This window comes from Oncorhynchus mykiss, chromosome 16, assembly GCF_057628025.1.
Source record: "Oncorhynchus mykiss isolate SJ-2025 chromosome 16, ASM5762802v1, whole genome shotgun sequence".
Lineage (NCBI taxonomy): Eukaryota > Metazoa > Chordata > Actinopteri > Salmoniformes > Salmonidae > Oncorhynchus > Oncorhynchus mykiss.
Genome location: NC_143037.1, coordinates 2,666,627 through 2,694,614, shown reverse-complemented (window position 1 = coordinate 2,694,614; position 27,988 = coordinate 2,666,627). Strand labels below are relative to the sequence as shown.

General features: G+C 45.2%; 2 protein-coding genes across 3 annotated transcripts; one reads left to right on the top strand and one right to left on the bottom strand.

The window, feature by feature from the left end:
• Nucleotides 1-473: 473 nt before the first annotated feature.
• Nucleotides 474-5,725, bottom strand: LOC110491239 (protein dpy-30 homolog). Of its 2 annotated transcripts, none has more exons than XM_021564587.3 (4): nucleotides 4,943-5,725; nucleotides 3,417-3,457; nucleotides 1,612-1,754; nucleotides 474-795 (listed from the first exon to the last, which is right to left on the bottom strand). In XM_021564587.3, the coding sequence occupies exons 1-4, from the start codon at nucleotides 4,950-4,952 to the stop codon at nucleotides 723-725; spliced, it is 267 nt and encodes an 88-aa protein (XP_021420262.2). In that variant the 5' UTR covers nucleotides 4,953-5,725; the 3' UTR covers nucleotides 474-722. The 2 variants fall into 2 exon arrangements, with proteins under 2 accessions (XP_021420262.2, XP_036801859.1); XM_036945964.2 differs by having other exon boundaries at nucleotides 1,612-1,751; nucleotides 4,943-5,082.
• LOC110491225 (spastin) lies at nucleotides 5,693-26,207 on the top strand. Its single transcript, XM_036945962.2, has 16 exons — nucleotides 5,693-6,075; nucleotides 6,291-6,374; nucleotides 6,489-6,572; nucleotides 7,405-7,559; nucleotides 8,850-8,986; nucleotides 9,892-9,985; nucleotides 15,105-15,179; nucleotides 15,699-15,770; nucleotides 17,213-17,288; nucleotides 17,569-17,660; nucleotides 19,137-19,216; nucleotides 20,715-20,757; nucleotides 20,919-20,998; nucleotides 21,104-21,174; nucleotides 22,621-22,661; nucleotides 23,312-26,207. Exons 1-16 carry the CDS (start codon nucleotides 5,958-5,960, stop codon nucleotides 23,435-23,437), a joined length of 1,428 nt encoding a protein of 475 aa, XP_036801857.1. The 5' UTR covers nucleotides 5,693-5,957; the 3' UTR covers nucleotides 23,438-26,207.
• The last annotated feature ends 1,781 nt before the right edge of the window (nucleotides 26,208-27,988 follow it).

Below are 27,988 nucleotides of genomic sequence, written 5' to 3'. Positions count from 1 at the left end.
TAAACATCAGCTGCTCAACAGGACCTTGGGCAGACTTGGGTGTTTCACGGGGTTGGATCAAAAGCCAAGCCTTCACAAAAACAGGAGCTCTCCAGATGGAGGGTTGACCACACGTTGACAAGGGCACAACGGCAGGAGATGGTAGGCCTACATGGGAATCAGACACAGCAGCCTTCAAATGTCAATAATGCTTACTTTTCCAGGCTATAATGAAAATGTGGTTAAAAGTAATTTGAGAAGTAATGGAAAATGTGTGTGAATAATCAGAGGTCTCTATATAGCATAATGTCATTTGTGAATTTCAGTGAACCGATTTGGGAAATGACAGCTCCTGAACTTATTTCATCCCAAGTCAAGCACTGCTTACGAGCAATGATTTAGCTGATCGTTACTTTACACACTGTGATATTTGGTTCTCTTATGACTGCAGAATGTTCTGAATCAGAATATCTCTCAGAATATCAGACATTTGATATCAGTCATGGGTGTTTAATGGGAATATGTGGGGAAGTAACACACTAACACGTACAGTCAATTACAGAAACAAAAAGTGTTTGTTCAACAAACATGTATATGATAGAAAATAATAAGAAATCAGTATACTCCAGCCGGTACATACAGTATAGAAAAAAGAAAAAAAACACTTTACAATTCAGATGCTAAATGAAGACACACAGCTTGTCTCTGATGATAAGTCGACCAGTGTCGTTTCTTCAGAGGCGTTAGATGCGGTCCTCATATTGAAACTTGTTCTGGTGGAGATGTGCAGCTAGAAATTCAATGGGATTATGAGGCCTAGAAGAGGAGAAGAGCTAGGATTAATACAAAAATCAGTCATCAAAGAAAACGTAAATAACACGATACAAAATCTTTATTGGTCCATTATACAGAAACTGAAATGTGTTTTATTTGGCAGTGTTCAATAAAAACAACGAGGGCGTTATTCAGTGGGTATCTATTCTTTATTTCAGTGCCCAGCCTGACCACACAACACAGACTGATGTTGTGAGACTGGGGTTATACAGCATAAAAGACAGGGAAAGGACATGTAGCCCATCTACCCCATCCCATACTGTATTTATTTATCTATCTTGCTCCTTTGCACCCCAGTATCTCTACTTGCACATTTATCTTCTGTACATCCTACCATTCCAGTGTTTAATTGCTATATTGCAATTACTTTGCCACCATGGCCTATTTATTGCCTTACCTCTCTTTTCCTACCTCCCTCATCTGCACATGCTGTATATAGATTTTTCTACTGTATTATTGACTGTATGTTTTGTTTTATTCCATGTGTAACTCTGTGTTGTTGTATGTGTCAAACTGCTTTGCTTTATCTTGGCCAGGTCTCAGTTGTAAATGAGAACTTGTTCTCAACTAGCCTACCTGGTTAAATAAAGGTGAAATAAATAAATAAAATGTATTGGTGCCTGTTTCATCTATTTTTCTTCCTAGGTTCCTGCCTTCTAGGGACTTTTCCCCCTAGCCATTGTGCTTCTGCCTCCGCATTGTTGGCTCTTTCAGGTTTCAGGCTGGGTATCTGTAAAGCACTTTTGACGTTTGAAAAAAAAAAAGGACTTTATAAAAATGTGATTTATTTAAGCCCACCGTTCTTTGGCTAACACAGAGAGCCCCTGTAGAAGGACTGGCACAACAGTCTGGTCCAGATATGCCCGTGTTGGGAGAGACTGAAGATCCACTTTCTGTTTGGACGACTTCTCTGTGTTGGACCTCTCGGTATCCTCCATCTTCTGGAGGGGAGGAGTAACGTAGAAGCATGTCAGCCTGTATTTCCCTAGCTTCACAAGTTCACCATCATGTAAATGCAGACAGTTAGTATACAGTAAGATCAATGGCTATAACATGTGTTAATATTAGCCTAGCTTCACAAGTTCACCATCATGTCATGCAGACAGTAAGATCAATGGCTATAACATGTGTTAATATTAGCCTAGCTTCACAAGTTCACCATCATGTCATGCAGACAGTAAGATCAATGGCTATAACATGTGTTAATATTAGCCTAGCTTCACAAGTTCACCATCATGTAAATGCAGACAGTTAGTATACAGTAAGATCAATGGCTATAACATGTGTTAATATTAGCCTAGCTTCACAAGTTCACCATCATGTAAATGCAGACAGTTAGTATACAGTAAGATCAATGGCTATAACATGTGTTAATATTAGCCTAGCTTCACAAGTTCACCATCATGTAGACAGTAGTTATCATTAAACAGTAACATCGATGTCTATAACATGGGCTAATATTTTCCTAACCTCAGCTCAAGACTTCATTCACTGAGGTGAAACACTGTAGCAGAGGCTAATATTTCCCTAAAACAGTCTCACACACATACCAGCATCTGGGCTTACAGGAGAGGTTAAATATGGCGATTCGCCTTTAAACCCAAGAAGCATCCATTCAACTTGCCATTCACCAGCTTTTCAGGTTTAATCATGTCAAAATATGTTCAAAGAATGGAGTGTCGCTGAGCAACTATCGTCATTACTGTCAGTATGTACATCCAAAACAGGTTTAAATAAAAAGTTACAAGGCAACTGGAAAATTGTCTTGTCTGGAAAGAATATAAGTATTGTATTTGACCATCCGTCAAATCCACCTCTTCTGCCTCTCTTGCAATATTAGTAATGTAATTACAATACACTGAATAAATCCCATCTAGAAATATACAGGGACTGTAAACATGTATCCTCGCGTCTACTGAATAAAGCCCATCTAGAAATATACAATCACTGTAAACATGTATCCTAGCATCTACTGAATAAAGCCCATCTAGAAATATACAATCACTGTAAACATGTATCCTAGTGTCTACTGAATAAAGCCCATCTAGAAATATACAATCACTGTAAACACGTATCCTAGTGTTTACTGAATAAAGCCTATGTAAAATGTCAACTAAATCTACTTACATAAAATATTATTACATTTAGCTCGGCTGAAACATATTGTTGTGACGTAAACAAACTGTTGTTGTAGGTGATAAAACTCAATGACCTTTCCTGCTGCTGGATCAGCCGACCTGTAGGTGGCAGTAATGAGTCATTTTTATTGGAGGTGCAGAATAGGTGGATTTGGACACATGCACACTTGGTCAAAAATAATACTTTGAATTTTTCCAGACAAGGTATTTTTCCCGGGCGCATGTAACTTTTTATTTACACCTTTTGTGGAAGTACATACCGGCCGTAACGGCAGCAATGACGTTAGTTGTTCAGCGAAACTCCATTCTTTGGTAAGTACCAACATGTATTTTGACATTTATTAAGCTTGAAAATCTGGTGAATGGCAAGTTGAATGGCTGATTCCTGGGTTTAAAGGAGACTCGCCATGTTCCATGTCTCCTGTAAGCCCAGACTCTGATTCAACACACAGTACAGTGACTTACAGCTGTATGGCTCTCCATGCTCTGGTCCATGCCTGTGTGATCTGAATGTCAACAAAACAAAATGTGAGTAAAAAAGGCAAAAGGTGTTGATCAGGTATCAAAGTCAGGGCTTGAAACAAAGTGACACAGCTTTTCTATTTCTACGATAGCATTGGTCTCCGTTCTGATCTAGGATGTCAAAGCAACCAACCATCTGCAGCAAATGCCTCATGGTCCTAGGTTTTGGGATAGTTAAAAGGCTGTCTCTCTATGCCTCATGGTCCTAGGTTTTGGGATAGTTAAAAGGCTGTCTCTCTATGCCTCATGGTCCTAGGTTTTGGGATAGTTAAAAGGCTGTCTCTCTATGCCTCATGGTCCTAGGTTTTGGGATAGTTAAAAGGCTGTCTCTCTATGCCTCATGGTCCTAGGTTTTGGGATAGTTAAAAGGCTGTCTCTCTATGCCTCATGGTCCTAGGTTTTGGGATAGTTAAAAGGCTGTCTCTCTATGCCTCATGGTCCTAGGTTTTGGGATAGTTAAAAGGCTGTCTCTCTATGCCTCATGGTCCTAGGTTTTGGGATAGTTAAAAGGCTGTCTCTCTATGCCTCATGGTCCTAGGTTTTGGGGTAGTTAAAAGGCCAGAGGATCTGAGGGACCTACTGGGTACATAACATAAAGCATGTCTGATATGTATTGAGCTGCACAATGGTGGATTGATTTAAAAACCAATAGTGGAATCCTAAAATGAATTCTAACACTCTCAGGCAGCCAGTGCAGAGACATTAACACCGGTGTAATGTGTCCTCTCCATCTGGTCTTGGTCAGCAATGGCTTTCATGAGTAGACCAGACAGGAGAGCATTACAGAAGTCAAGCCTGCTTGTAATTAAAGCGATGAGTCTCTCTGTATCAGCCTGAGAGAGAAACGGCTGCACCTTGGCAATGTTCCTCAGGTGGTAAAAAGCTATTTTCATTACATTCCTAATATGAAAGTCAAAATTCCAGCAACTTTACACAGCCATTGAAGACGAGTGGGACAACATTCCACAGGCCACAATCAACAGATTCATCAACTCTATACAAACGAGGTGATGTGTTGCGCTGCATGGGGGAAATGGTGGTCACACCAGATACTGACTGGTTCTGATCCAAGACCCTACTTTTTTTTGTCCTTATTTTTTTTCTTCTAAGGTATCTGACCAACAGATATTAGGAATCTGTATTCCCTTTCATGTTGAAAGCCATATATTAATGCCTAATTTATTTACATTGACCGATTTTCCTGATATGAACTGTAACACAGTAAAATCTTCGAAATTATTTAGTTTATATTTTCTTTCTATATACATGTAACATTAAATTGTTAATTACTCCCCAACAATGGACAAGTCACCAACTACGAGCTAGCTAATGTTAGCTCGCTAGCTACTCGACGTGGTCTCTAATCTACTGTTTCCAAAAACACTTATAAATCTGAAACTGGCTGCAAAATAAATATTTTCTACGTGATCTTAGGCGTTAGATATTCGTATAATCGTATTTTTGGTTACCTTCTGCCATGGTTTATGTTGGTTTCCAAAATTGATGTCGCCGCCGAAACAACTACAGCCGTGGAGAGATAACTGAGCAGGCGTCAGAAAATAAGGCGCTCTGATTGGCTATCCAAAACCCGGAAATGCGACTTTTAAAGGGATAGTACTGACATTTCTGAACGCAGAGCCACAGATGATCTATGATGTATGACCAGATGCTCAAGTGACCGTTCAAACAATGAAAATAAATGTCTTCAGAAATGGAAGGCAGACGGGAGGACGCAAGATCAGGTGGACCATTCAAGCCAATGAGAGGGCAGATATGCGCTTGAACAACTCCGATATATAAAGTGTTTTTTTCCCCTCAAAGTTGGCGGGATGTCACTTGTCCTACTTATATATCAGTACACTCGTAAGAACCTAAACATTACGACACGTTTATTCGATTAAATAAGACACAAGTAACAAATAAACCATTCAATTGTGTTTAATTAACCAAACGCGACACTCATTGACCTGCATACAAAACTCGCCGCTGGTTGAGCGGGGGAAAAAGTGAACCTGGAGATGACAGATTTTGTGTCCAGTTATCCCTCTCGCTTCACATCTTCTCCTGTTACACTACTTTGGGTATGCCACGGTAAACTTCCACCCTATTTATCTACTGTCAGTGCGTATCGATTTACGTGACCGTATTACATTATATTTGCGTCTATACACTTATTACCGTATTTAGGATCTTGTTTAAATGTTCGACAAGTGCGGCAGTTCCACGCATGCGTAACGCCAACTTCCTGTTTCAACAAAACACCGATGTCTTGGATCTGTGTGGACTGGGTCTCTGCATTGGTTTTGATATTATTGTAAAAATAGACACGATCATCTGTCGGATATGAAAATGGTTAGAGATACAATAATACATTGCTGAGTTCGCTGACGCCATTTTCTGGCGTTTGGTCCTCTCTGTTTACTCCTGCATTTGAGATTCTGATGTAGCTAGCGACTGTAACTAGTTGTAAATTATTTCACTACCATGTCGGCCAAAGTTAGGGCGGGGGACAGCAACGACAACGGAGAAATCATTAGAAACTACCATAAACGAGCATTTGAATACATATCCGTGGCACTAAAGATCGATGAAGATGACAAAGGTTGAACGCATCTCCTTATCTTAAAAAAATAAATATATATTGTATATGTTTATCACACATTAGTAGCTTCGATGAAACCAAGAGAGTTTTACAATGTCAAAACTCTTGGTTGCATCGAAGCCAATGGTACATGTTGTGTGACTATGCAATGGCTCACTGGGAGTGTCTGTCTGTCTACTCTCTCTGTGACTGAGCCTGTGGGTTTGTTATGGCAGGTGTCAAGGAGGAGGCAGTACAGTGGTATCAGAAAGGCATTGCAGAGCTTCAAAGGGGTATTGCTATTGAAGTCACAGGACAAGGTAAGCTAATTCCTACCGCATTATCTTTCAAGTTAATATGAGGTTGTTTGTGTTGTGGCCGTTGGCCAGTGACCACGTTTCGTTGTCTTTCACTTTCTTTCACTTTCACTTTAGGAGAACATTGTGATCGTTCGAAGAGGCTTCAAACTAAGATGATCAACAATCTCACCATGGCAAAGGACCGACTCGCTCTTTTAGGTCAGCTCTCTGACGATGTTGAGAACGTTGTTTTAGATTGTATCACGTCATGATGACTTCCCATTCTGGTAATATATGAGGCATGCTGCAGTCTTCATGATGACTTCCCATAAGGGTAATTAATATATGAGGCATGCTGCAGTCTTCATGATGACTTCCCATAAGGGTAATATATGAGGCATGCTGCAGTCTTCTTTCATAACATTTGGAAGTGATGCCACACTTAGATTTTGAGCTACACAGATTTGTGTTGTAACTAAATCTCTGACTAAGATCAGTACTTCTCACTCACTCACTCAAAAAGGTTTAAAAGAGATTGACATTTCAATTGTTATATGTTTTAGCAATTTGCAAATAATTATATTACTAAGGTTTTTGTTTTTTAAAATTTAACCTTGTAGGGTCTCTCTCTCCATTCTCGCTTACTCTCTCTCACCCTCGGTCTCTCTCCGTCCTTTCTCTCTCAACCTCTCTCTCTCCGTCCTCTCTCTCTCACCATCCTCTCTCTCTGTCCTCTCTCATCCTCTCTCTCCGTCCTCTCTCACCCTCTGTCTCTCTGTCTTCTCTCTCACCCTCTGTCTCTCTCTGTCTTCTCTCTCTCACCCTGTCTCTCCGTCCTCTCTCTCCGTCCTCTCTCTCCGTCTTCTCTCTTTCACCCTCTGTCTCTCTCCGTCTTCTCTCTCCATCCTCTCTCACCCTCTGTCCTCTCTGTCTCTCTGTCTGTCTGTCTCTCTCTCTCTGTCTTTCTCTCTCTGTCTCTGTCGCTCTCTGTCTTTCTCTCTCTGTATCTCTCTCTCTGTCTCTTTCTGTCTCTCTCTGTCTCTCGCCACAGAAGGTACATCAGCGTCTAAAACGAGCCACAGCCCTCAGAGTCCACCAGGCCATCTCCCTACCCCTCCAGTGAGGCCTACTGGTCCAAAGATCAAGCCAGGACCAGGTCACAGTAAGCCAGCAAGCACTGGCCCAAGCAGGACCAACAATATCAAGGTATCCCTGGTACAGGTCCTGTCCCTTATCCCATTAAAGTACAGGCCTTGTCCTGTCTCTGGTCCCATTAAAGTACAGGCCTTGTCCTGTCTCTGGTCCCATTAAAGTACAGGCCTTGTCCTGTCTCTGTCCCTGGTCCCATTAAAGTACAGGCCTTGTCCTGTCTCTGGTCCCATTAAAGTACAGGTCCTGTCCCTGGTCCCATTAAAGTACAGGCCTTGTCCTGTCTCTGGTCCCATTAAAGTACAGGCCTTGTCCTGTCTCTGTCCCTGGTCCCATTAAAGTACAGGCCTTGTCCTGTCTCTGGTCCCATTAAAGTACAGGCCTTGTCCTGTCTCTGTCCCTGGTCCCATTAAAGTACAGGCCTTGTCTTGTCTCTGGTCCCATTAAAGTACAGGCCTTGTCCTGTCTCTGTCCCTGGTCCCATTAAAGTACAGGCCTTGTCCTGTCCCTGGTCCCATTAAAGTACAGGCCTTGTCCTGTCTCTGTCCCTGGTCCCATTAAAGTACAGGCCTTATCCTGTCTCTGTCCCTGGTCCCATTAAAATACAGGCCTTGTCCTGTCTCTGTCCCTGGTCCCATTAAAGTACAGGCCTTATCCTGTCTCTGTCCCTGGTCCCATTAAAGTACAGGCCTTGTCCTGTCTCTGTCCCTGGTCCCATTAAAGTACAGGCCTTGTCCTGTCTCTGGTCCCATTAAAGTACAGGCCTTGTCCTGTCTCTGTCCCTGGTCCCATTAAAGTACAGGCCTTGTCCTGTCTCTGGTCCCATTAAAGTACAGGTCCTGTCCCTGGTCCCATTAAAGTACAGGCCTTGTCCTGTCTCTGGTCCCATTAAAGTACAGGCCTTGTCCTGTCTCTGTCCCTGGTCCCATTAAAGTACAGGCCTTGTCTTGTCTCTGGTCCCATTAAAGTACAGGCCTTGTCCTGTCTCTGTCCCTGGTCCCATTAAAGTACAGGCCTTGTCCTGTCCCTGGTCCCATTAAAGTACAGGCCTTGTCCTGTCTCTGTCCCTGGTCCCATTAAAGTACAGGCCTTATCCTGTCTCTGTCCCTGGTCCCATTAAAATACAGGCCTTGTTCTATCCCCGTCCCCTATCCTCTAGTCCCATAAATGATGTAGTCCTAGTTTTATAACCTCCCCGCTAACAGTTTATGGAAAACGTTTCTGAGTCGTAATTTGTCTTAAATACTGTTTCAAATGGGACGTTGTTGCTCATAGTGTATCCTGTTTGTTTTATGTGTATTTTTATGGTCCTATGATATTGTGCACTTACGGAGTGTTCTCTCTAAGGTTGTCCCTCGGGCTGCAGGGAGAGGACAGAATGGTAGACCAGCAGCATTGAAGGAACCACAGAAGAGGGATATGAAGAACTTCAAGAATGTGGACAGCAAGTTGGCCAGCTTCATACTGAATGAAATCGTAGACGGGTAGGATAGATGAGTACAGGCCTTGTCCTGTCTCTGTCCCTGGTCCCATTAAAGTACAGGCCTGGTCCTGTCCCTGGTCCCATTAAAGTACAGGCCTTGTCCTGTCTCTGTCCCTGGTCCCATTAAAGTTCAGGCCTTGTCCTGTCTCTGGTCCCATTAAAGTGTAGCCCGGTCCCCGGAGCGATCCGCGTAGCCCGGTCCCCGGAGCGATCCGCGTAGCCATGTCCCCGGAGCGATCCGCGTTGCCCGGTCCCCGGGAGCGATCCGCGTTGCCCGGTCCCCGGAGCTATCCGCGTAGCCCGGTCCCCGGGAGCGATCCGCGTTGCCCGGTCCCCGGAGCGATCCGCGTAGCCCGGTCCCCGGAGCGATCCGCGTAGCCCGGTCCCCGGAGCGATCCGCGTAGCCCGGTCCCCGGGAGCGATCCGCGTTGCCCGGTCCCCGGAGCGATCCGCGTAGCCCGGTCCCCGGAGCTATCCGCGTAGCCCGGTCCCCGGAGCGATCCGCGTAGCCCGGTCCCCGGAGCGATCCGCGTAGCCCGGTCCCCGGAGCGATCCGCGTAGCCCGGTCCCCGGAGCGATCCACGTAGTCTTTTGGTCATTGTCTGGGGAGTTGGCTATACAGAACTAACAGACGTGTGACCAGGCTATGACGGAGAAGACCCTCAGCACATTCAATGGAGGGATTCTAGAGTCGATGATAGTGAATAGCGCAGTGGACTGCAGTCAGGATCAAATTACACGTCGATTCTTGGGGACGCCCTGACGTCAAAATCTTAGACTTTTGAGGCGGCACACACTGATACTTTTGTTAAGGCGGGTTTCTAGCTCTCCTTTATTTACAACCCATGACTGTAATTGAGACTGCTGGGGTTCTGGAGTCATTTAAACATTGTTTGTGTATTTCAGTGGGTCGTCAGTGAGCTTTGAAGACATAGCGGGTCAGGAGCTGGCTAAACAAGCTCTTCAGGAGATAGTTATCCTGCCTGCACTCAGACCTGAGGTGAACATGTTTGCTTTCTACTCTGTGTTTATGAGCTGCTGTCTGTCAGTTATGCCTGATTCTCATTCGAGGGTCAAAACTGACCCAAGCTGAGCTGCTTCGGTCGGGTCTGTTTACACATCCCCTATTGTGGGAATCAGGCTTCACAGTTGTCTTGTTGTCTCTTGTCCAGTCTGTCTCTAGCCAAATCAAATCAAAGTTTATTTGTCACGTGCGGCGAATACAACAGGTGTAGTAGACCTGACATTGGTGTAGACCTTACAGTGAAATACAACAGGTGTAGTAGACCTGACATTGGTGTAGACCTTACAGTGAAATGCTTACTTACAGCCCCTAACCAACAGTGCAATTTTTAAGGTATTAGGTGAACAATAGATAAGTAAGGAAATAAAAAATAGTAAATAACAGTGAATAATTACAGTAGAGGGGCTCTATACAGTAGAGGGGCTCTATACAGTAGAGGGGCTCTATACAGTAGGGGGGCTCTATACAGTAGGGGGGCTCTATACAGTAGGGGGGCTCTATACAGTAGAGGGGCTCTATACAGTAGGGGGGCTCTATACAGTAGGGGGGCTCTATACAGTAGGGGGGCTCTATACAGTAGGGGGGCTCTATACAGTAGAGGGGCTATATACAGTAGAGGGGCTATATACAGTAGAGGGGCTATATACAGTAGAGGGGCTATATACAGACACCGGTTAGGCTGATTGAGGTAGTATGTACATGTAGATATGGTTAAAGTGACTATGCATATATGATGAACAGAGAGTAGCAGCAGCGTAAACAGAGGGGTTGGGGGGGGACACAATGCAAATAGTCCGGGTAGCCATTTGATTACCTGTTCAGGAGTGTTAGGGCTTGGGGGTAAAAACTGTTGAGAAGCCTTTTTGTCCTAGACTTGGCACTCCGGTACCGCTTGCAATGCGGTAGTAGAACGAACAGTCTATGATTGGGGTGGCTGGGGACTTTGACAATTTCTAGGGCCTTCCTCTGACACCGCTTGGTATAGAGGTCCTGGATGGCAGGCAGCTTTGCCCCAGTGATGGATGTACTGGGCCGTACGCTCTACCCTCTGTAGGACCTTGCGGTCGGAGGCCGAGCAATTTCTGAACATTTCTGATGTTGCAGTTGTAGAACCTTTTGAGGATCTGAGGACCCATGCCAAATCTTTTTCGTTTCCTGAGGGGGAATAGGTTTTGTCGTGCCCTCTTCACGACTGTCTTGGTGTGTTTGGACCATTCTAGTTTGTTGGTGATGTGGACACCAAGGAACTTGAAACTCTCGACCCGCTCCACTACAGCCCTGTCGATGAGAATGGGGGCGTGCTCTGTCCTCCTTTTCCAGTAGTCCACAATCATCTCCTTTGTCTTGGTTACGTTGAGGGAGAGTTTGTTGTCCTGACATCACACGGCCAGGTCTCTAACCTCCTCCTTATAAGCTGTCTCGTCATTGTCCGTGATCAGGCCTACCAGTGTTGTGTCGTCTGCAAACTTAATGATGGTGTTGGAGTCGTACTTGGCCTCGCAGTCGTGGGTGAACAAGGAGTACAGGAGGGGACTGAGCACGCACCCCTGAGGGGCCCACGTGTTGAGGACTCAGCATGGCAAATGTGTTGTTTCCTACCCTTACCACCTGGGGGCAGCCTGTCAGGAAGTCCAGGATCCAGTTGCAGAGGGAGATGTTTAGTCCTAGGATCCTTAGCATAGTGATGAGCTTCGTGGGCACTATGGTGTTGGAACGCTGAGCTGTAGTCAATGAACAGCATTCTCACATAGGTGTTCCTTTAGTCCAGGTGGATAAGGGCAGTGTGGAATGCAAAATAGATTGCATCATCTGTGGATCTGTTGGGGCGGTATGCAAATTGGAGTGGTCCTAGCGTTTCTGGGATAGTGGTGTTGATGTGAGCCATGACCAGCCTTTCAAAGCACTTCATGGCTACGGACGTCAGTGCTACGGGTCTGTGGTCATTGAGACAGGTTGCCTTTGTGTTCTTGGGCACTATGGGACTATGGTGGTCTGCTTGAAAGATGTTGGTATTCCACACTCAATCTGTGACATGTTGAAAATGTCAGTGAAGACACCTGCCAGTTGGTCAGCTCATGCCCGGAGCACACGTCCTGGTAATCCGTCTGGCCCAGCGGCCTTGAGAATGTTGACCTGTTTTAAAGGTCTTACTCACGTCGGCTACTTAGAGCGTGATCACACGGTCGTCCATGACAGCTGATGCTCTCATGCGTGCCTCAGTATTGCTTGCCTCAAAGCGAACATAGAAGTGATTTAGCTCGTCTGGTAGGCTCGGGTCACTGGGCAGCTCGCGGCTGTGCCACATAAGAGGAGTGTCGTAGCCGGTGTAGTACGATTCAATCTAGTCCAGTCTAGTGTTGTCTCTATTCCAGTCTATAGTGTTGTCTCTAGTCCAGTCTATAGTGTTGTCTCTAGTCCAGTCTATAGTGTTGTCTCTACTCCAGTCTATAGTGTTGTCTCTACTCCAGTCTATGGTGTTGTCTCTAGTCCAGTCTATAGTGTTGTCTCTAGTCCAGTCTATAGTGTTGTCTCTAGTCCAGTCTATAGTGTTGTCTCTAGTTCAGTCAATAGTGTTGTCTCTACTCCAGTCTATAGTGTTGTCTCTAGTCCAGTCTATAGTGTTGTCTCTAGTCCAGTCTATAGTGTTGTCTCTAGTCCAGTCTATAGTGTTGTCTCTACTCCAGTCTATGGTGGTGTTGTCTATAGTGGTGTTGTCTCTAGTCCAGTCTATAGTGGTGTTGTCTCTAGTCCAGTCTATGGTGGTGTTGTCTCTATTCCAGTCTATGGTGGTGTTGTCTCTACTCCAGTCTATAGTGTTGTCTCTACTCCAGTCTATGGTGGTGTTGTCTCTACTCCAGTCTATAGTGGTGTTGTCTATAGTGGTGTTGTCTCTAGTCCAGTCTATAGTGGTGTTGTCTCTAGTCCAGTCTATAGTGGTGTTGTCTCTACTCCAGTCTATAGTGGTGTTGTCTCTAGTCCAGTCTATAGTGTTGTCTCTAGTCCAGTCTATGGTGGTGTTGTCTCTACTCCAGTCTATGGTGATGTTGTCTCTAGTCCAGTCTATGGTGATGTCTCTAGTCCAGTCTATAGTGTTGTCTCTACTCTAGTCTATAGTGGTGTTGTCTCTAGTCCAGTCTATAGTGGTGTTGTCTCTACTCCAGTCTATAGTGGTGTTGTCTCTAGTCCAGTCTATAGTGGTGTTGTCTCTAGTCCAGTCTATGGTGGTGTTGTCTCTAGTCCAGTCTATAGTGGTGTTGTCTCTAGTCCAGTCTATAGTGGTGTTGTCTCTAGTCCAGTCTATGGTGGTGTTGTCTCTACTCCAGTCTATAGTGGTGTTGTCTCTACTCCAGTCTATAGTGTTGTCTCTACTCCAGTCTATGGTGTTGTCTCTACTCCAGTCTATAGTGTTGTCTCTACTCCAGTCTATGGTGGTGTTGTCTCTACTCCAGTCTATAGTGTTGTCTCTACTCCAGTTTATGGTGGTGTTGTCTCTACTCCAGTCTATAGTGGTGTTGTCTCTACTCCAGTCTATAGTGTTGTCTCTACTCCAGTCTATGGTGTTGTCTCTACTCCAGTCTATAGTGTTGTCTCTAGTCCAGTCTATGATGGTGTTGTCTCTACTCCAGTCTATAGTGTTGTCTCTACTCCAGTTTATGGTGGTGTTGTCTCTAGTCCAGTCTATGGTGGTGTTGTCTCTACTCCAGTCTATAGTGTTGTCTCTAGTCCAGTCTATGGTGGTGTTGTCTCTAGTCCAGTCTATAGTGTTTTCTCTAGTCCAGTCTATGATGGTGTTGTCTCTACTCCAGTCTATAGTGTTGTCTCTACTCCAGTCTATAGTGTTGTCTCTACTCCAGTCTATAGTGTTGTCTCTACTCCAGTCTATAGTGTTGTCTCTACTCCAGTCTATAGTGTTGTCTCTACTCCAGTCTATGGTGGTGTTGTCTCTACTCCTGTCTATAGTGGTGTTGTCTCTAGTCCAGTCTATGGTGGTGTTGTCTCTAGTCCAGTCTATAGTGGTGTTGTCTCTAGTCCAGTCTATGGTGGTGTTGTCTCTACTCCAGTCTATAGTGTTGTCTCTAGTCCAGTCTATAGTGGTGTTGTCTCTAGTCCAGTCTATGGTGGTGTTGTCTCTACTCCAGTCTATAGTGGTGTTGTCTCTAGTCCAGTGTATGGTGGTGTTGTCTCTACTCCAGTCTATAGTGGTGTTGTCTCTAGTCCAGTCTATGGTGGTGTTGTCTCTACTCCAGTCTATAGTGGTGTTGTCTCTAGTCCAGTCTATGGTGGTGTTGTCTCTAGTCCAGTCTATAGTGGTGTTGTCTCTAGTCCAGTCTATGGTGGTGTTGTCTCTACTCCAGTCTATAGTGTTGTCTCTAGTCCAGTCTATAGTGGTGTTGTCTCTAGTCCAGTCTATGGTGGTGTTGTCTCTACTCCAGTCTATAGTGGTGTTGTCTCTAGTCCAGTGTATGGTGGTGTTGTCTCTACTCCAGTCTATAGTGGTGTTGTCTCTAGTCCAGTCTATGGTGGTGTTGTCTCTACTCCAGTCTATAGTGGTGTTGTCTCTAGTCCAGTCTATGGTGGTGTTGTCTCTACTCCAGTCTATAGTGGTGTTGTCTCTAGTCCAGTCTATGGTGGTGTTGTCTCTACTCCAGTCTATAGTGTTGTCTCTAGTCCAGTCTATAGTGGTGTTGTCTCTAGTCCAGTCTATGGTGGTGTTGTCTCTACTCCAGTCTATAGTGGTGTTGTCTCTACTCCAGTCTATAGTGTTGTCTCTACTCCAGTCTATGGTGTTGTCTCTACTCCAGTCTATAGTGTTGTCTCTACTCCAGTCTATAGTGGTGTTGTCTCTACTCCAGTCTATAGTGGTGTTGTCTCTAGTCCAGTCTATAGTGGTGTTGTCTCTAGTCCAGTCTATGGTGGTGTTGTCTCTAGTCCAGTCTATGGTGGTGTTGTCTCTAGTCCAGTCTATGGTGGTGTTGTCTCTAGTCCAGTCTATAGTGGTGTTGTCTCTAGTCCAGTCTATGGTGGTGTTGTCTCTAGTCCAGTCTATGGTGTTGTCTCTACTCCAGTCTATGGTGTTGTGTTGGTCCCCCTCTAGCTGTTCACTGGTCTCAGATCCCCGGCACGAGGTCTGCTCCTCTTCGGTCCCCCAGGCAACGGAAAGACCATGCTGGTGAGTCAAACGTTTGTGACCATCAAATGACATCACATGGTGTTGACTGCATGTTGACGACATTATGCCTCTTTCTCATGATAATAAATGTATCTATTGTGTCCCTCTACCCAGGCCAAAGCAGTAGAAATGGAGTCCTCTTTCTCATGATAAAGATTGATCTCTTTTGTCCCTCTTTCAGGCCAAAGCAGTAGAAATGGAGTCCTCTTTCTCATGATGATGATCGATCTCTTTTGTCCCTCTTTCAGGCCAAAGCAGTAGAAATGGAGTCCTCTTTCTCATGATAATGATTGATCTCTTTTGTCCCTCTTTCAGGCCAAAGCAGTAGAAATGGAGTCCTCTTTCTCATGATAATGATTGATCTCTTCTGTCCCTCTACCCAGGCCAAAGCAGTAGAAATTGAGTCCTCTTTCTCATGATAATGATTGATCTCTTCTGTCCCTCTACCCAGGCCAAAGCAGTAGAAATGGAGTCCTCTTTCTCATGATAATGATTGATCTCTTTTGTCCCTCTACCCAGGCCAAAGCCGTAGCCATGGAGTCCCATGCCACCTTTTTTAACATCAGTGCTTCCAGTCTGACCTCTAAATGGGTGAGGAGTCTTAAGACTGTGGTCATTTACTGTGTCCAAAATGGCACCCTATTCTCTGGGCAGTGGACTACTGTTGACCAGGGTAGTGGACTACTGTGGACTACTGTTGACCAGGGTAGTGGACTACTGTGGACTACTGTTGACCAGGGTAGTGGACTGCTGTTGACCAGGGTCTATAGGGTAGTGGGCTACTGTAGACCAGGGTAGTGGGCTACTGTAGACCAGGGTAGTGGGCTACTGTAGACCAGGGAAGTGGGCTACTGTAGACCAGGGAAGTGGGCTACTGTTGACCACTGTTGACCAGGGTAGTGGACTACTGTTGACCAGGGTAGTGGACTACTGTAGACCAGGGTAGTGGGCTACTGTAGACCAGGGTAGTGGGCTACTGTAGACCAGGGTAGTGGGCTACTGTAGACCAGGGTAGTGGGCTACTGTAGACCAGGGTAGTGGGCTACTGTAGACCAGGGTAGTGGGCTACTGTAGACCAGGGTAGTGGGCTACTGTAGACCAGGGTAGTGGGCTACTGTAGACCAGGGAAGTGGGCTACTGTAGACCAGGGAAGTGGGCTACTGTTGACCACTGTTGACCAGGGTAGTGGACTACTGTTGACCAGGGTAGTGGACTACTGTAGACCAGGGTAGTGGGCTACTGTAGACCAGGGAAGTGGGCTACTGTAGACCAGGGAAGTGGGCTACTGTTGACCACTGTTGACCAGGGTAGTGGACTACTGTTGACCAGGGTAGTGGACTACTGTAGACCAGGGTAGTGGGCTACTGTAGACCAGGGTAGTGGGCTACTGTAGACCAGGGTAGTGGGCTACTGTAGACCAGGGTAGTGGGCTACTGTAGACCAGGGTAGTGGGCTACTGTAGACCAGGGTAGTGGGCTACTGTAGACCAGGGAAGTGGGCTACTGTAGACCAGGGAAGTGGGCTACTGTAGACCAGGGAAGTGGGCTACTGTTGACCACTGTTGACCAGGGTAGTGGACTACTGTTGACCAGGGTAGTGGACTACTGTAGACCAGGGTAGTGGACTACTGTAGACCAGGGTAGTGGACTACTGTAGACCAGGGTAGTGGACTACTGTTGACCAGGGTAGTGGACTACTGTGGTAGTGGACTACTGTTGACCAGGGTAGTGGACTACTGTTGACCAGGGTCTATAGGGGAGTGGACTACTGTAGACCAGGGTAGTGGACTACTGTAGACCAGGGTAGTGGACTACTGTAGACCAGTGCCCAGTTAGAAATATGTCCCAACTAGTGGATTAGCTAACTAGCTGATCAGTTTAACTATGAATAAACAGATGGTTATAAGTCTTTAAATTGCTTATGAACTCTTTTAAAACCACTGTATAAAGTTGACCTTTTACGTTCCAGTGTAAAGTGTTCGTACCCGTAGTTGAGTACTTGAGTGACCTCTGACCTGTATCTCTCCTTCCCAGGTGGGAGAGGGAGAGAAGCTGGTCAGAGCTCTGTTTGCTGTGGCCAGAGAACTACAGCCTGCCATCATCTTCATTGGTTGGTTTGAGTGATTTTACTGTATACTCAGTAGCATCCAACATTAATATTTGAACTTGACATTTTCCATTGTGTTTTGTTGTTAGTCTAGGACTAGGCTTTTAGTCTGTCCAAAGAAACCGACCGTTCACTACATTCGTTTTAATAGTGGATTTGATTTTTATATTTTTACATTTTTAAAAATGTTTTACCCTAGTTGTTTGTTTCTGAGAGACTGAACAGACAGTAGCGGTTCATTGACGTTGTGGTGACGTTCGCTGTCTGTTTGCCGTCCTCCCAGATGAGATCGACAGCCTGCTCTGTGAGAGACGGGAAGGAGAACACGATGCCAGTCGGCGTTTAAAAACAGAGTTTCTCATACAGTTTGACGGGGTAAGACCAACGACCATTTTAGTTATGTCCTCGGTAATGTTACTCCCGTCTGCAATTATCAACGGCAGTTGCAATGTCTATGTACTGTTTAATGAGTGTTTCCTGTATGGGTTATTAATGAGCTATAAAAAGACCTTATGCACACTACATGACCAAAAGTATGTGGACACCTGCTCATCGAACATCTCATTCCGAAAACCATGGGTATTAGTGTGGAGTTGGTCCCCCCCTTTGCTGCTATGACAGCCTCCACTCTTCTGGGAAGGCTTTCCACTAGATGTAGGAACATTGCTGCTATAACAGCCTCCACTCTTCTGGGAAGGCTTTCCACTAGATGTTGGAACATTGCTGCTATAACAGCCTTCACTCTTCTGGGAAGGCTTTCCACTAGATGTTGGAACATTGCTGCTATAACAGCCTCCAGTCTTCTGGGAAGGCTTTCCACTAGATGTTGGAACATTGCTGCTATAACAGCCTCCACTCTTCTGGGAAGGCTTTCCACTAGATGTTGGAACATTGCTGCTATAACAGCCTCCACTCTTCTGGGAAGGCTTTCCACTAGATGTTGGAACATTGCTGCTATAACAGCCTCCACTCTTCTGGGAAGGCTTTCCACTAGATGTTGGAACATTGCTGCTATAACAGCCTCCAGTCTTCTGGGAAGGCTTTCCACTAGATGTAGGAACATTGCTCCTATAACAGCCTCCACTCTTCTGGGAAGGCTTTCCTCTAGATGTAGGAACATTGCTCCTATAACAGCCTTCACTCTTCTGGGAAGGCTTTCCACTAGATGTTGGAACATTGCTGCTATAACAGCCTTCACTCTTCTGGGAAGGCTTTCCACTAGATGTAGGAACATTGCTGCTATAACAGCCTCCACTCTTCTGGGAAGGCTTTCCACTAGTTATTGGAACATTGCTGCTATAACAGCCTCCACTCTTCTGGGAAGGCTTTCCACTAGATGTTGGAACATTGCTACTATAACAGCCTCCACTCTTCTGGGAAGGCTTTCCACTAGATGTTGGAACATTGCTGCTATAACAGCATCCACTCTTCTGGGAAGGCTTTCCACTAGATGTTGGAACATTGCTGCTATATGCTATAACAGCCTCCACTCTTCTGGGAAGGCTTTCCACTAGATGCTGGAACATTGCTGTGGGGACTTGCTTCCATTCAGCCATAGGCTCATTAGTGAGGCCGTCCTCTGATGGTTGTATATATGGTATCCTTCAACAGTCTCCTGGATGGTTGTATATATGGTATCCTTCAACAGTCTCCTGGATGGTTGTATATATGGTATCCTTCAACAGTCTCCTGGATGGTTGTATATATGGTATCCTTCAACAGTCTCCTGGATGGTTGTATATATGGTATCCTTCAACAGTCTCCTGGATGGTTGTATATATGGTATCCTTCAACAGTCTCCTGGATGGTTGTATATATGGTATCCTTCAACAGTCTCCTGGATGGTTGCAGGTGCAGTCGGAAGGGGCAGAGAGGGTTCTGGTGATGGGAGCTACAAACAGACCACAGGAGCTGGACGAAGCTGTGCTCAGGTACTGGACACAACACACACAGGAAGCTGTGCTCGGGTACTGGACACAACACACACAGGAAGCTGTGCTCAGGTACTGGACACAGCACACACAGGAAGCTGTGCTCAGGTACTGGATATGATGCACTCACACACAGGAAGCTGTGCTCAGGTACTGGACACAACACACACAGGAAGCTGTGCTCAGGTACTGGACACAACACACACAGGAAGCTGTGCTCGGGTACTGGACACAACACACACAGGAAGCTGTGCTCAGGTACTGGATATGATGCACTCACACACAGGAAGCTGTGCTCAGGTACTGGATATGATGCACTCACACACAGGAAGCTGTGCTCAGGTACTGGATATGATGCACTCACACACAAGAAGCTGTGCTCAGGTACTGGACACAACACACACAGGAAGCTGTGCTCAGGTACTGGATATGATGCACTGACACACAGGAAACATGGGAACCGGTTAATAACGCTCTGCACACAAAATAAAGTTCTGAACCGGTTCAAACTAAAAATTAGAAAAATAATAGATAAAACGTTTTCAATGCTAATTAAGTATACTATATTTATCACTTCTCGCGCTGGATTTATTAACTACACAAAAAAGGTAAGACGTGTTTTGATTTTACTTCCGGTGACGCTCCGCACACACAAGCTAATTAGCTAGCTAACTCTGGCTTAACATTGGACCAAAACCAGGAAGTTCAAAGACATTCAAAGGTTCCTTCCTTCATAGAAGCTACTATGTCACATGTCTAATTCTGTGGGCCTAATTTCAGATAATGCATATCATAACAACATGCCCAGTGCTACAAGCCAAACCCTCCTCCTTCACCTTCTCTCCCCACCTGCCAAATGTTTTGTCACATCTCGCGCCCTACACTGGTCTGTCCCCAATGCACATACTGTACATAGTTAACCCGCTCCATGGCAAGCCGCTCTATCCGCACTGATTGGTCATTTAAACGTTGAGCTAAATGTAAACAACAACAAAAAACAAGTTTAAAAAAAATTGTTCCTTTCTGTTGTTTTTTCAAACCTCTGAAATTGTTTTTTGTTGTTGTTTACATTTGTTAAGCCAGAGTTAGCTAGCTAATAAGCTTGTGTGTGCGGAGCATCACCGGAAGTAAAATCAAAACTTTTTTTTTTGTAGTTAATAAATCCAACGCGAAAAGTGATAAATATAGTATACTTAATTAGCATTGGAAACGTTTTATCTATTATTTTCTAATAAAAACAATCTCTTTTCTCTCCCAAATTTCTGAATCAGTCTTGTAACGTCGGTAGGCTACTGTAGCCTATGCTTCAGATGGGGAGAGGCCCGGTAGCCTAAAACGGCTGGGGGAAATAACAGCTCTGTTCCAAAACCAGTATAGATCACTTTCATTCCCTGTTGTGATTCTGTTCATGTCATTTGTTTTTCTTCTGTTTTCGGTTCTGTTCCCTGAACCGGTTCTAACTAATATTTAATTTGTTATTTTGTTTTTCCCTTTACAGGCGATTTGCCAAAAGGGTGCATGTGGCCTTACCAACAGAGGAGGTAAACCCTTGTTGCATGTTTCCTCTTGTGTAGGACCAACACTGAACTTTGTTATGGCTTGAGTGGTTTACTGGGTAGATTTAAAAAACAACAATAATAATAATAAAATCAAAAAAATATATTTTTTTTTAACCAATGTTATGTGTTTGCTATCATCACAGACGCGTTTCAAGTTGCTGAAGAATCTATTGGGAAAACATGGACACCCACTCAATCAGAAGGAATTAGCCCATCTAGCAAAGTAAGTTCTCACACTACGTTACACTAGGCCCCCCCCCCAGCATAAACCGTAGAGATAAAACTATACAACCTAAACATGCTCTAACCGAAATATAAACCTTCTCAGAATGACGGGGGGCTATTCAGGAAGTGATCTTACATCGTTGGCTAAGGATGCTGCTCTTGGACCAATCAGGGGTGAGTAAAGGCCTATCTTTCAGCCTGTCCCAATGCCCAAAATGTGCAATAGTAATAGACAATGTACCTATTATACACTATCCGGACAGTTTATTAGGTACACCTCGGATCACTCCTACTATATAAAACAGGCAGACGGGCATCGAGGCATTCAGTTACTGTTCCACTGAATGTTAGAATGGGCTAAACTAGTGACCTAAGTGACGTTGAGCGTGGTGTCATCGTCGGTGCCAAGCAGACCGGATCCATAATCACTGAAACAGACGCCCTCCTGGGCTTTTCACGCAGGACAGCGTCTAGGGTTTCCTGAGAATGGTGTCGACAAAAGAAACCCATAAACATCCAGTCAGCGGCAGTCCTGTGGGGGAAAATGTTGATGAAAAGGAGAAAGGCAAGAATCGTGCAAGCTAACAGGCGCGCCACATACAGGCAAATAACGGCGCAGTCCAACAGTGATGTGCAGAAAGGCAACTCGGGGAACGCACAACTCGGCGATCCTTGTCATGGATGGGCTATTGCAGCTGCCGACCACACTGGGTTCCACTCCTATCAGATAAAAACAAGAGGAAGCAGCTCCAGTGGACAACGCCATCCCCATCACTGGACAATTGAAGAGTGGAAAACCATTTCCTGGAACGTGACGGTCAGTTCAGTGTATTTGAGTGGCCTGGTCAGTCCCACACCTCGACCTAATAGAGTCTTAATGGGATGAGATGGAACGAGCCGTTAGCAGCATCAATATACTGCCGTCCAATCTGCAGCAACTGCATGATGCCATCGCGTCAGCATGGAACGACATCCTTGTGGAACGTTTCCGACACCTTTGTAGAATTCCCCCGAATAATCAGGCCGTTCTGGAGGCAAAGCGGAGTCCGTCCCCTGTACTAGTTGGGTGTACCTAATAAACTGTCTGGTCGGTGTATATTATAATATTGCAGCAAACTTGAGGTGGGGTTAAGGTCGCTACATTGTCTTTATGCCTTTACAATGTCGCTAAGTGTTGGGTTAAGATCTCTACAGTGTCTTTATGCCTTGACGGGATCGCTAAGTGTTGGGTTAAGGTCTCTACAGTGTCTTTATGCCTTGACGGGATCGCTAAGTGTTGGGTTAAGGTCGCTACAGTGTCTTTATGCCTTGACGAGGTCGCTAAGTGTTGGGTTAAGGTCGCTAAGTGTTGGGTTAAGGTCGCTACAGTGTCTTTATGCCTTGACGAGGTCGCTAAGTGTCTTTATGCCTTGACGAGGTCGCTAAGTGTCTTTATGCCTTGACGAGGTCGCTAAGTGTCTTTATGCCTTGACGAGGTCGCTAAGTGTCTTTATGCCTTGACGAGGTCGCTAAGTGTCTTTATGCCTTGACGAGGTCGCTAAGTGTCTTTATGCCTTGACGAGGTCGCTAAGTGTCTTTATGCCTGGCCCCTGATCATGTTTGTTTTGTCTGTTCACACAGAACTGGGACCAGAGCAAGTGAAAAACATGGCTGCTAGTGATGTAAGTTGTAACAGCTCAAAGCTATAATAGACTGTCTGACATGAATAGAGAATACATTTCTGTGTATGAAATAGAGAATACATTTCTGTGTATGAAATAGAGAATACATTTCTGTGTATGAAATAGAGAATACATTTCTGTGTATGAAATAGAGAATACATTTCTGTGTATGAAATAGAGAATACATTTCTGTGTATGAAATAGAGAATACATTTCTGTGTATGAAATAGAGAATACATTTCTGTGTATGAAATAGAGAATACATTTCTGTGTATGAAATAGAGAATACATTTCTGTGTATGAAATAGAGAATATATTTCTGTGTATGAAATAGAAGATACATTTCTGTGTATGAAATAGAGAATACATTTCTGTGTATGAAATAGAGAATATATTTCTGTGTATGAAATAGAGAATACATTTCTGTGTATGAAATAGAGAATATATTTCTGTGTATGAAATAGAGAATACATTTCTGTGTATGAAATAGAGAATACATTTCTGTGTATGAAATAGAGAATACATTTCTGTGTATGAAATAGAGAATACATTTATGTGTATGAAATAGAGAATACATTTCTGTGTATGAAATAGAGAATACATTTCTGTGTATGAAATAGAGAATACATTTCTGTGTATGCTTGTTACAGATGCGTAACATCCGCTGTAAGGACTTTGAGGATTCTCTGAAGCGTATTAAGCCCAGTGTCAGTCCCACAACCCTGGACCTATATGTACGATGGAACACTGACTACGGAGACACTACAGCCTTCTAGAATCATGGAACTAACTCATTTCCCAGCTAGCACATAACGTTCTGAGAACCATATGTTTCTTAGAGTGTGGTTGTTGTTCTATGTTTATTTTGCCATAAAACCTTTTTCACAACTTTCTGGGAATGGTACAGGGAGTCGCTTGGCTTTGGAACATTCTCAGCACATTTAAGGAACATGACAAAACATTTTTTTTTGCGGTATTTCATTGCTTTAACCAGAATGTTTCCTAAACGTTCAAACATGGTTACGTTCTGGGAACGTTCTCCAGCTGGTTTGACGCTGGGAATGTTCTCAAATTGTTCAGAGAATGCTAAGAAACAACGTTCTTCTGTGGGAATTTCAGTACTTTCAGAACATAACGTTCCCTTCAGATGGCCTCATGGTTCTATTTAAAGAATACAAATAATAATCTGAGAGCATTTAAAACGTTCCATAAAAACCACAAGACAACTTTTAACGTTCATAGAACATTCTAAGAATCTTATTTAAAAACATATACCGTTTTCAGCGTCAACAAAACGTTCTCTCTATCCTCTAATCTTGTTAATTAAGTGTGTTCAGGTATGTTGGCCGTAACCCACTAATTGGCCACAGCTGATCTTAATGAGTGCTTGTTTACTTTTGAAATAGTGGTCTGTTTTTAAAATAGACTAAAAAATGAACAGCTTCATATGAGTTTAAAAAACCCACGGCATTCCAGCTGCATCCTGGTGGTGCAGTGGACTCATTTCATGTGGATAGGATAGAGGATAAAGAACAGAAGGCTGGCTATAAGTTTGAATCTCACTGATGCCGTGTCACAATAAAAAAATAAAAATAACTGTGTTATGGATGATTTAATACCTAAGCAAATTAATTTCCATGTGTCCTATCTGTGATGGGAGTTCCAAACAATTAACCTAAGCTTGCGTGCGGTGTTATTAAAAGTCTTATTGAAATATTCAGTGAACGTTTTAAGGAAGTTTTTCAGAAACCTCCAAAATAACCTATAATTTCCATTTTCACTGCACTAATTAAAAAAAACCCCGGGAAGTATAGACTTTACCATTGAATGCTTCTTTACGAGTCCTTTCCCAACAATGCAGTTTAAAAGTTATACAACTAACAAATAGAAGAAAGAAAAAAAAAATAGTGAAAATAAAATAACATTTTAAAAAATCTTTAAAAAAAATGTTTTATCAAGGAACCAGAGGAAAACGTTCTCAGAACCTCCCTGCAACCTAAAAATTAAACTCAGAACAGTCAACGTTTTCACTTCTATTCTCAGAATGTTTTTTTTTTTTAAATGCTCGGGAAGCATATGGCTTCGTTCCCACAACCAATGTGAAACCTAAACCGTATGTTCCCTTTAACTTCCAACGAACCAAATCTGCTAGCTGGGTTAGTTCCATCTGAGACGTGATGGAACCAGGGGTGTGTTCATTAGTGCACACCACCATAGCAAACAGTCTCTCCCAGTTTCAACGTTTTGCTTCAGCTTTGTGGGAGGGAAATGGAGATGCATAGAATAGACCACTGTAGAATTTGATTGATTAAAAATGTAGAAAATTGCATAGAGACAGGAATTACATTCTGATTTGTTGATATTGTTGTATTGACTGCTATGAGAGTTGAAATTCTACTACTGTGTATATAGCTACTGCTTGAAGACAGGATATTACCCTCCCCACCCCTTACTCCCATATTGCTTCCTCAAGGTCTCGAAAGCGTTCCACAGAGAAGCTGGTCCATGTTGACTCCAATGCTTCCCACAGTTGTGTCCAGTTGGCTGGATGGGTGGTGGACCATTCTTGATACACTCGGGAAACACTTTTGAGTGTGAAAAACCCAGCAGCGTTGCAGTTGTCACAAACCGGTGCACCTGGGGCCTACTACCATACCCTGTTCAAAGGCAATTAAACCTTCTGTCTTGCCCGTTCACCCTCTGAATGGCACACACACCCAATCCATGTTTCAAGCCTTAAAAACCATATTTAAAAAAAAATAATAATAAGTGGATTTAGCAAGTGACATCAATATGGGATCACCCTGTCATGGAAAGAGCAGTCGTTCCTAATGTTTTGTCCATTCAGTGTACATGTCAGCAACCACAGCTAGTGAAACCACGGCAACTCTCTAAACAAAGAGTTTTAGAATGGATGGCCGGCAGGGTAGCCTAGTGGTTAGAGTGGAGGGGCGGCAGGTAGCCTAGTGGTTAGAGTGTAGGGGCGGCAGGTAGCCTAGTGGTTAGAGTGTAGGGGCGGCAGGTAGCCTAGTGGTTAGAGCGTTGGACTAGTAACCGGAAGGTTGCAAGTTCAAACCCCTGAGCTGACAAGGTCTGTCGTTCTGCCCCTGAACAAGGCAGTTAACCCACCGTTAACCCACCTAGGCTGTCATTGAAAATAAGAATGTGTTCTTAACTGACTTGCCTAGTTAAATAAAGGTAAAATAAAAAATAAATTAGCCCTGAACATCTCTAAAACTAAGAGTATTGTATTTGGTACAAATCATTCTTCGCAAGTTCGACACCTCCGCTGAATCTGGCAGTGAATAGTGTTGAGCTATCACCTTTTTAAACCAAGGCTCAACAACTAGATTCAACCGCGGGCCTATCCCTATGTGACCTAGGAATCTAGTTGAGTTCATGTATTCATGTAAGTCTGTCTATGTTCATGTGTTTACAGACTAAAAACCTTTACAATGTTTAATGTATTTTTCGTTATTTGGCGAACCCCAGGAAGACGAGCTGTCGCTATTAACGGGGATCCCAATAAAACATATGTGTTATAAAGTTGCATCCTACAGCTCCAGATTTCTGATCGATAGGATTGATTGATTGATGATTGATTAACTTATTTTGTAAAGTAACTGATGATCCGTTTTAGTTTTATTCCCATCATCCTCTGATTTTCTGTCTACATCTTACAAACTTCATCTGAGGCTGGGGGGGGTCCCAACTCATTCCATGGAGGGCTGGGGAGGGGGGGTGTCCCAACTCATTCCATGGAGGGGAGGGGGGGTATCCCAACTCATTCCATGGAGGGCTGGGGGTGTCCCAACTCATTCCTTGGAGGGCAGGTGGTGTCCCAACTCATTCCATGGAGGGCAGGGGGTGTCCCAACTCATTCCATGGAGGGCTGGGGGGGGTCCCAACTCATTCCATGGAGGGCTGGGGAGGGGGGGTGACCCAACTCATTCCATGGAGGACAGGGAGTGTCCCAACTCATTCCATGGAGGGCAGGGGGTGTCCCAACTCATTCCATGGAGGGGGGGGGGGGGTGTCCCAACTCATTCCATTGGGGGGTGGGGGGTGTCCCAACTCATTCCATTGGGGGGTGGGGGGTGTCCCAACTCATTCCAGTGGGGGGTGTCCCAACTCATTCCATTGGGGGGTGGGGGGTGTCCCAACTCATTCCATGGAGGGGTGGGGGGGTGTCCCAACTCATTCCATGGAGGGCTGGGGGGGGGGGGGGGGTGTCCCAACTCATTCCATGGAGGGCTGGGGGGGTGTCCCAACTCATTCCATGGAGGGCTGGGGGGGTGGTGTCCCAACTCATTCCATGGAGAGCTGGGGTGGTGGTGTCCCAACTCATTCCATGGAGGGCAGGGGGTGTCCCAACTCATTCCATTGGGGGGTGGGGGGTGTCCCAACTCATTCCACTGGGGGGGTGGGGGGTGTCCCAACTCATTCCATTGGGGGGTGGGGGGTGTCCCAACTCATTCCATGGAGGGGTGGGGGGGTGTCCCATCTCATTCCATGGAGGGCTGGGGGGTTGTCCCATCTAGTTCCATGGAGGTCTGGGGGGTGGTGTCCCAACTCATTCCATGGAGGGCTGGGGGGGTGTACCAACTCATTGCATGGAGGTCTGGGGGGTGTCCCAACTCATTCCATGGAGGGCTGGGGGGGGTCCCAACTCATTCCATGGAGGGCTGGGGAGGGGGGGGGTGTCCCAACTCATTCCATGGAGGGCAGGGAGTGTCCCAACTCATTCCATGGAGGGCAGGGTGTCCCAACTCATTCCATGGAGGGCTGGGGAGGGGGGGGTGTCCCAACTCATTCCATAGAGGGCAGGGGGTGTCCCAACTCATTCCATTGGGGGGGTGGGGGGTGTCCCAACTCATTCCATTGGGGGGTGGGGGGTGTCCCAACTCATTCCATGGAGGGGTGGGGGGGTGTCCCAACTCATTCCATGGAGGGCTGGGGGGGGTGTCCCATCTCATTCCATGGAGGGCAGGGTGTCCCAACTCATTCCATGGAGGGCTGGGGAGGGGGGGTGACCCAACTCATTCCATGGAGGACAGGGAGTGTCCCAACTCATTCCATGGAGGGCAGGGGGTGTCCCAACTCATTCCATGGAGGGGGGGGGGGTGTCCCAACTCATTCCATTGGGGGGTGGGGGGTGTCCCAACTCATTCCATTGGGGGGTGGGGGGTGTCCCAACTCATTCCATTGGGGGGTGGGGGGTGTCCCAACTCATTCCATTGGGGGGGGGGTGGTGTCCCAACTCATTCCATGGAGAGCTGGGGTGGTGGTGTCCCAACTCATTCCATGGAGGGCAGGGGGTGTCCCAA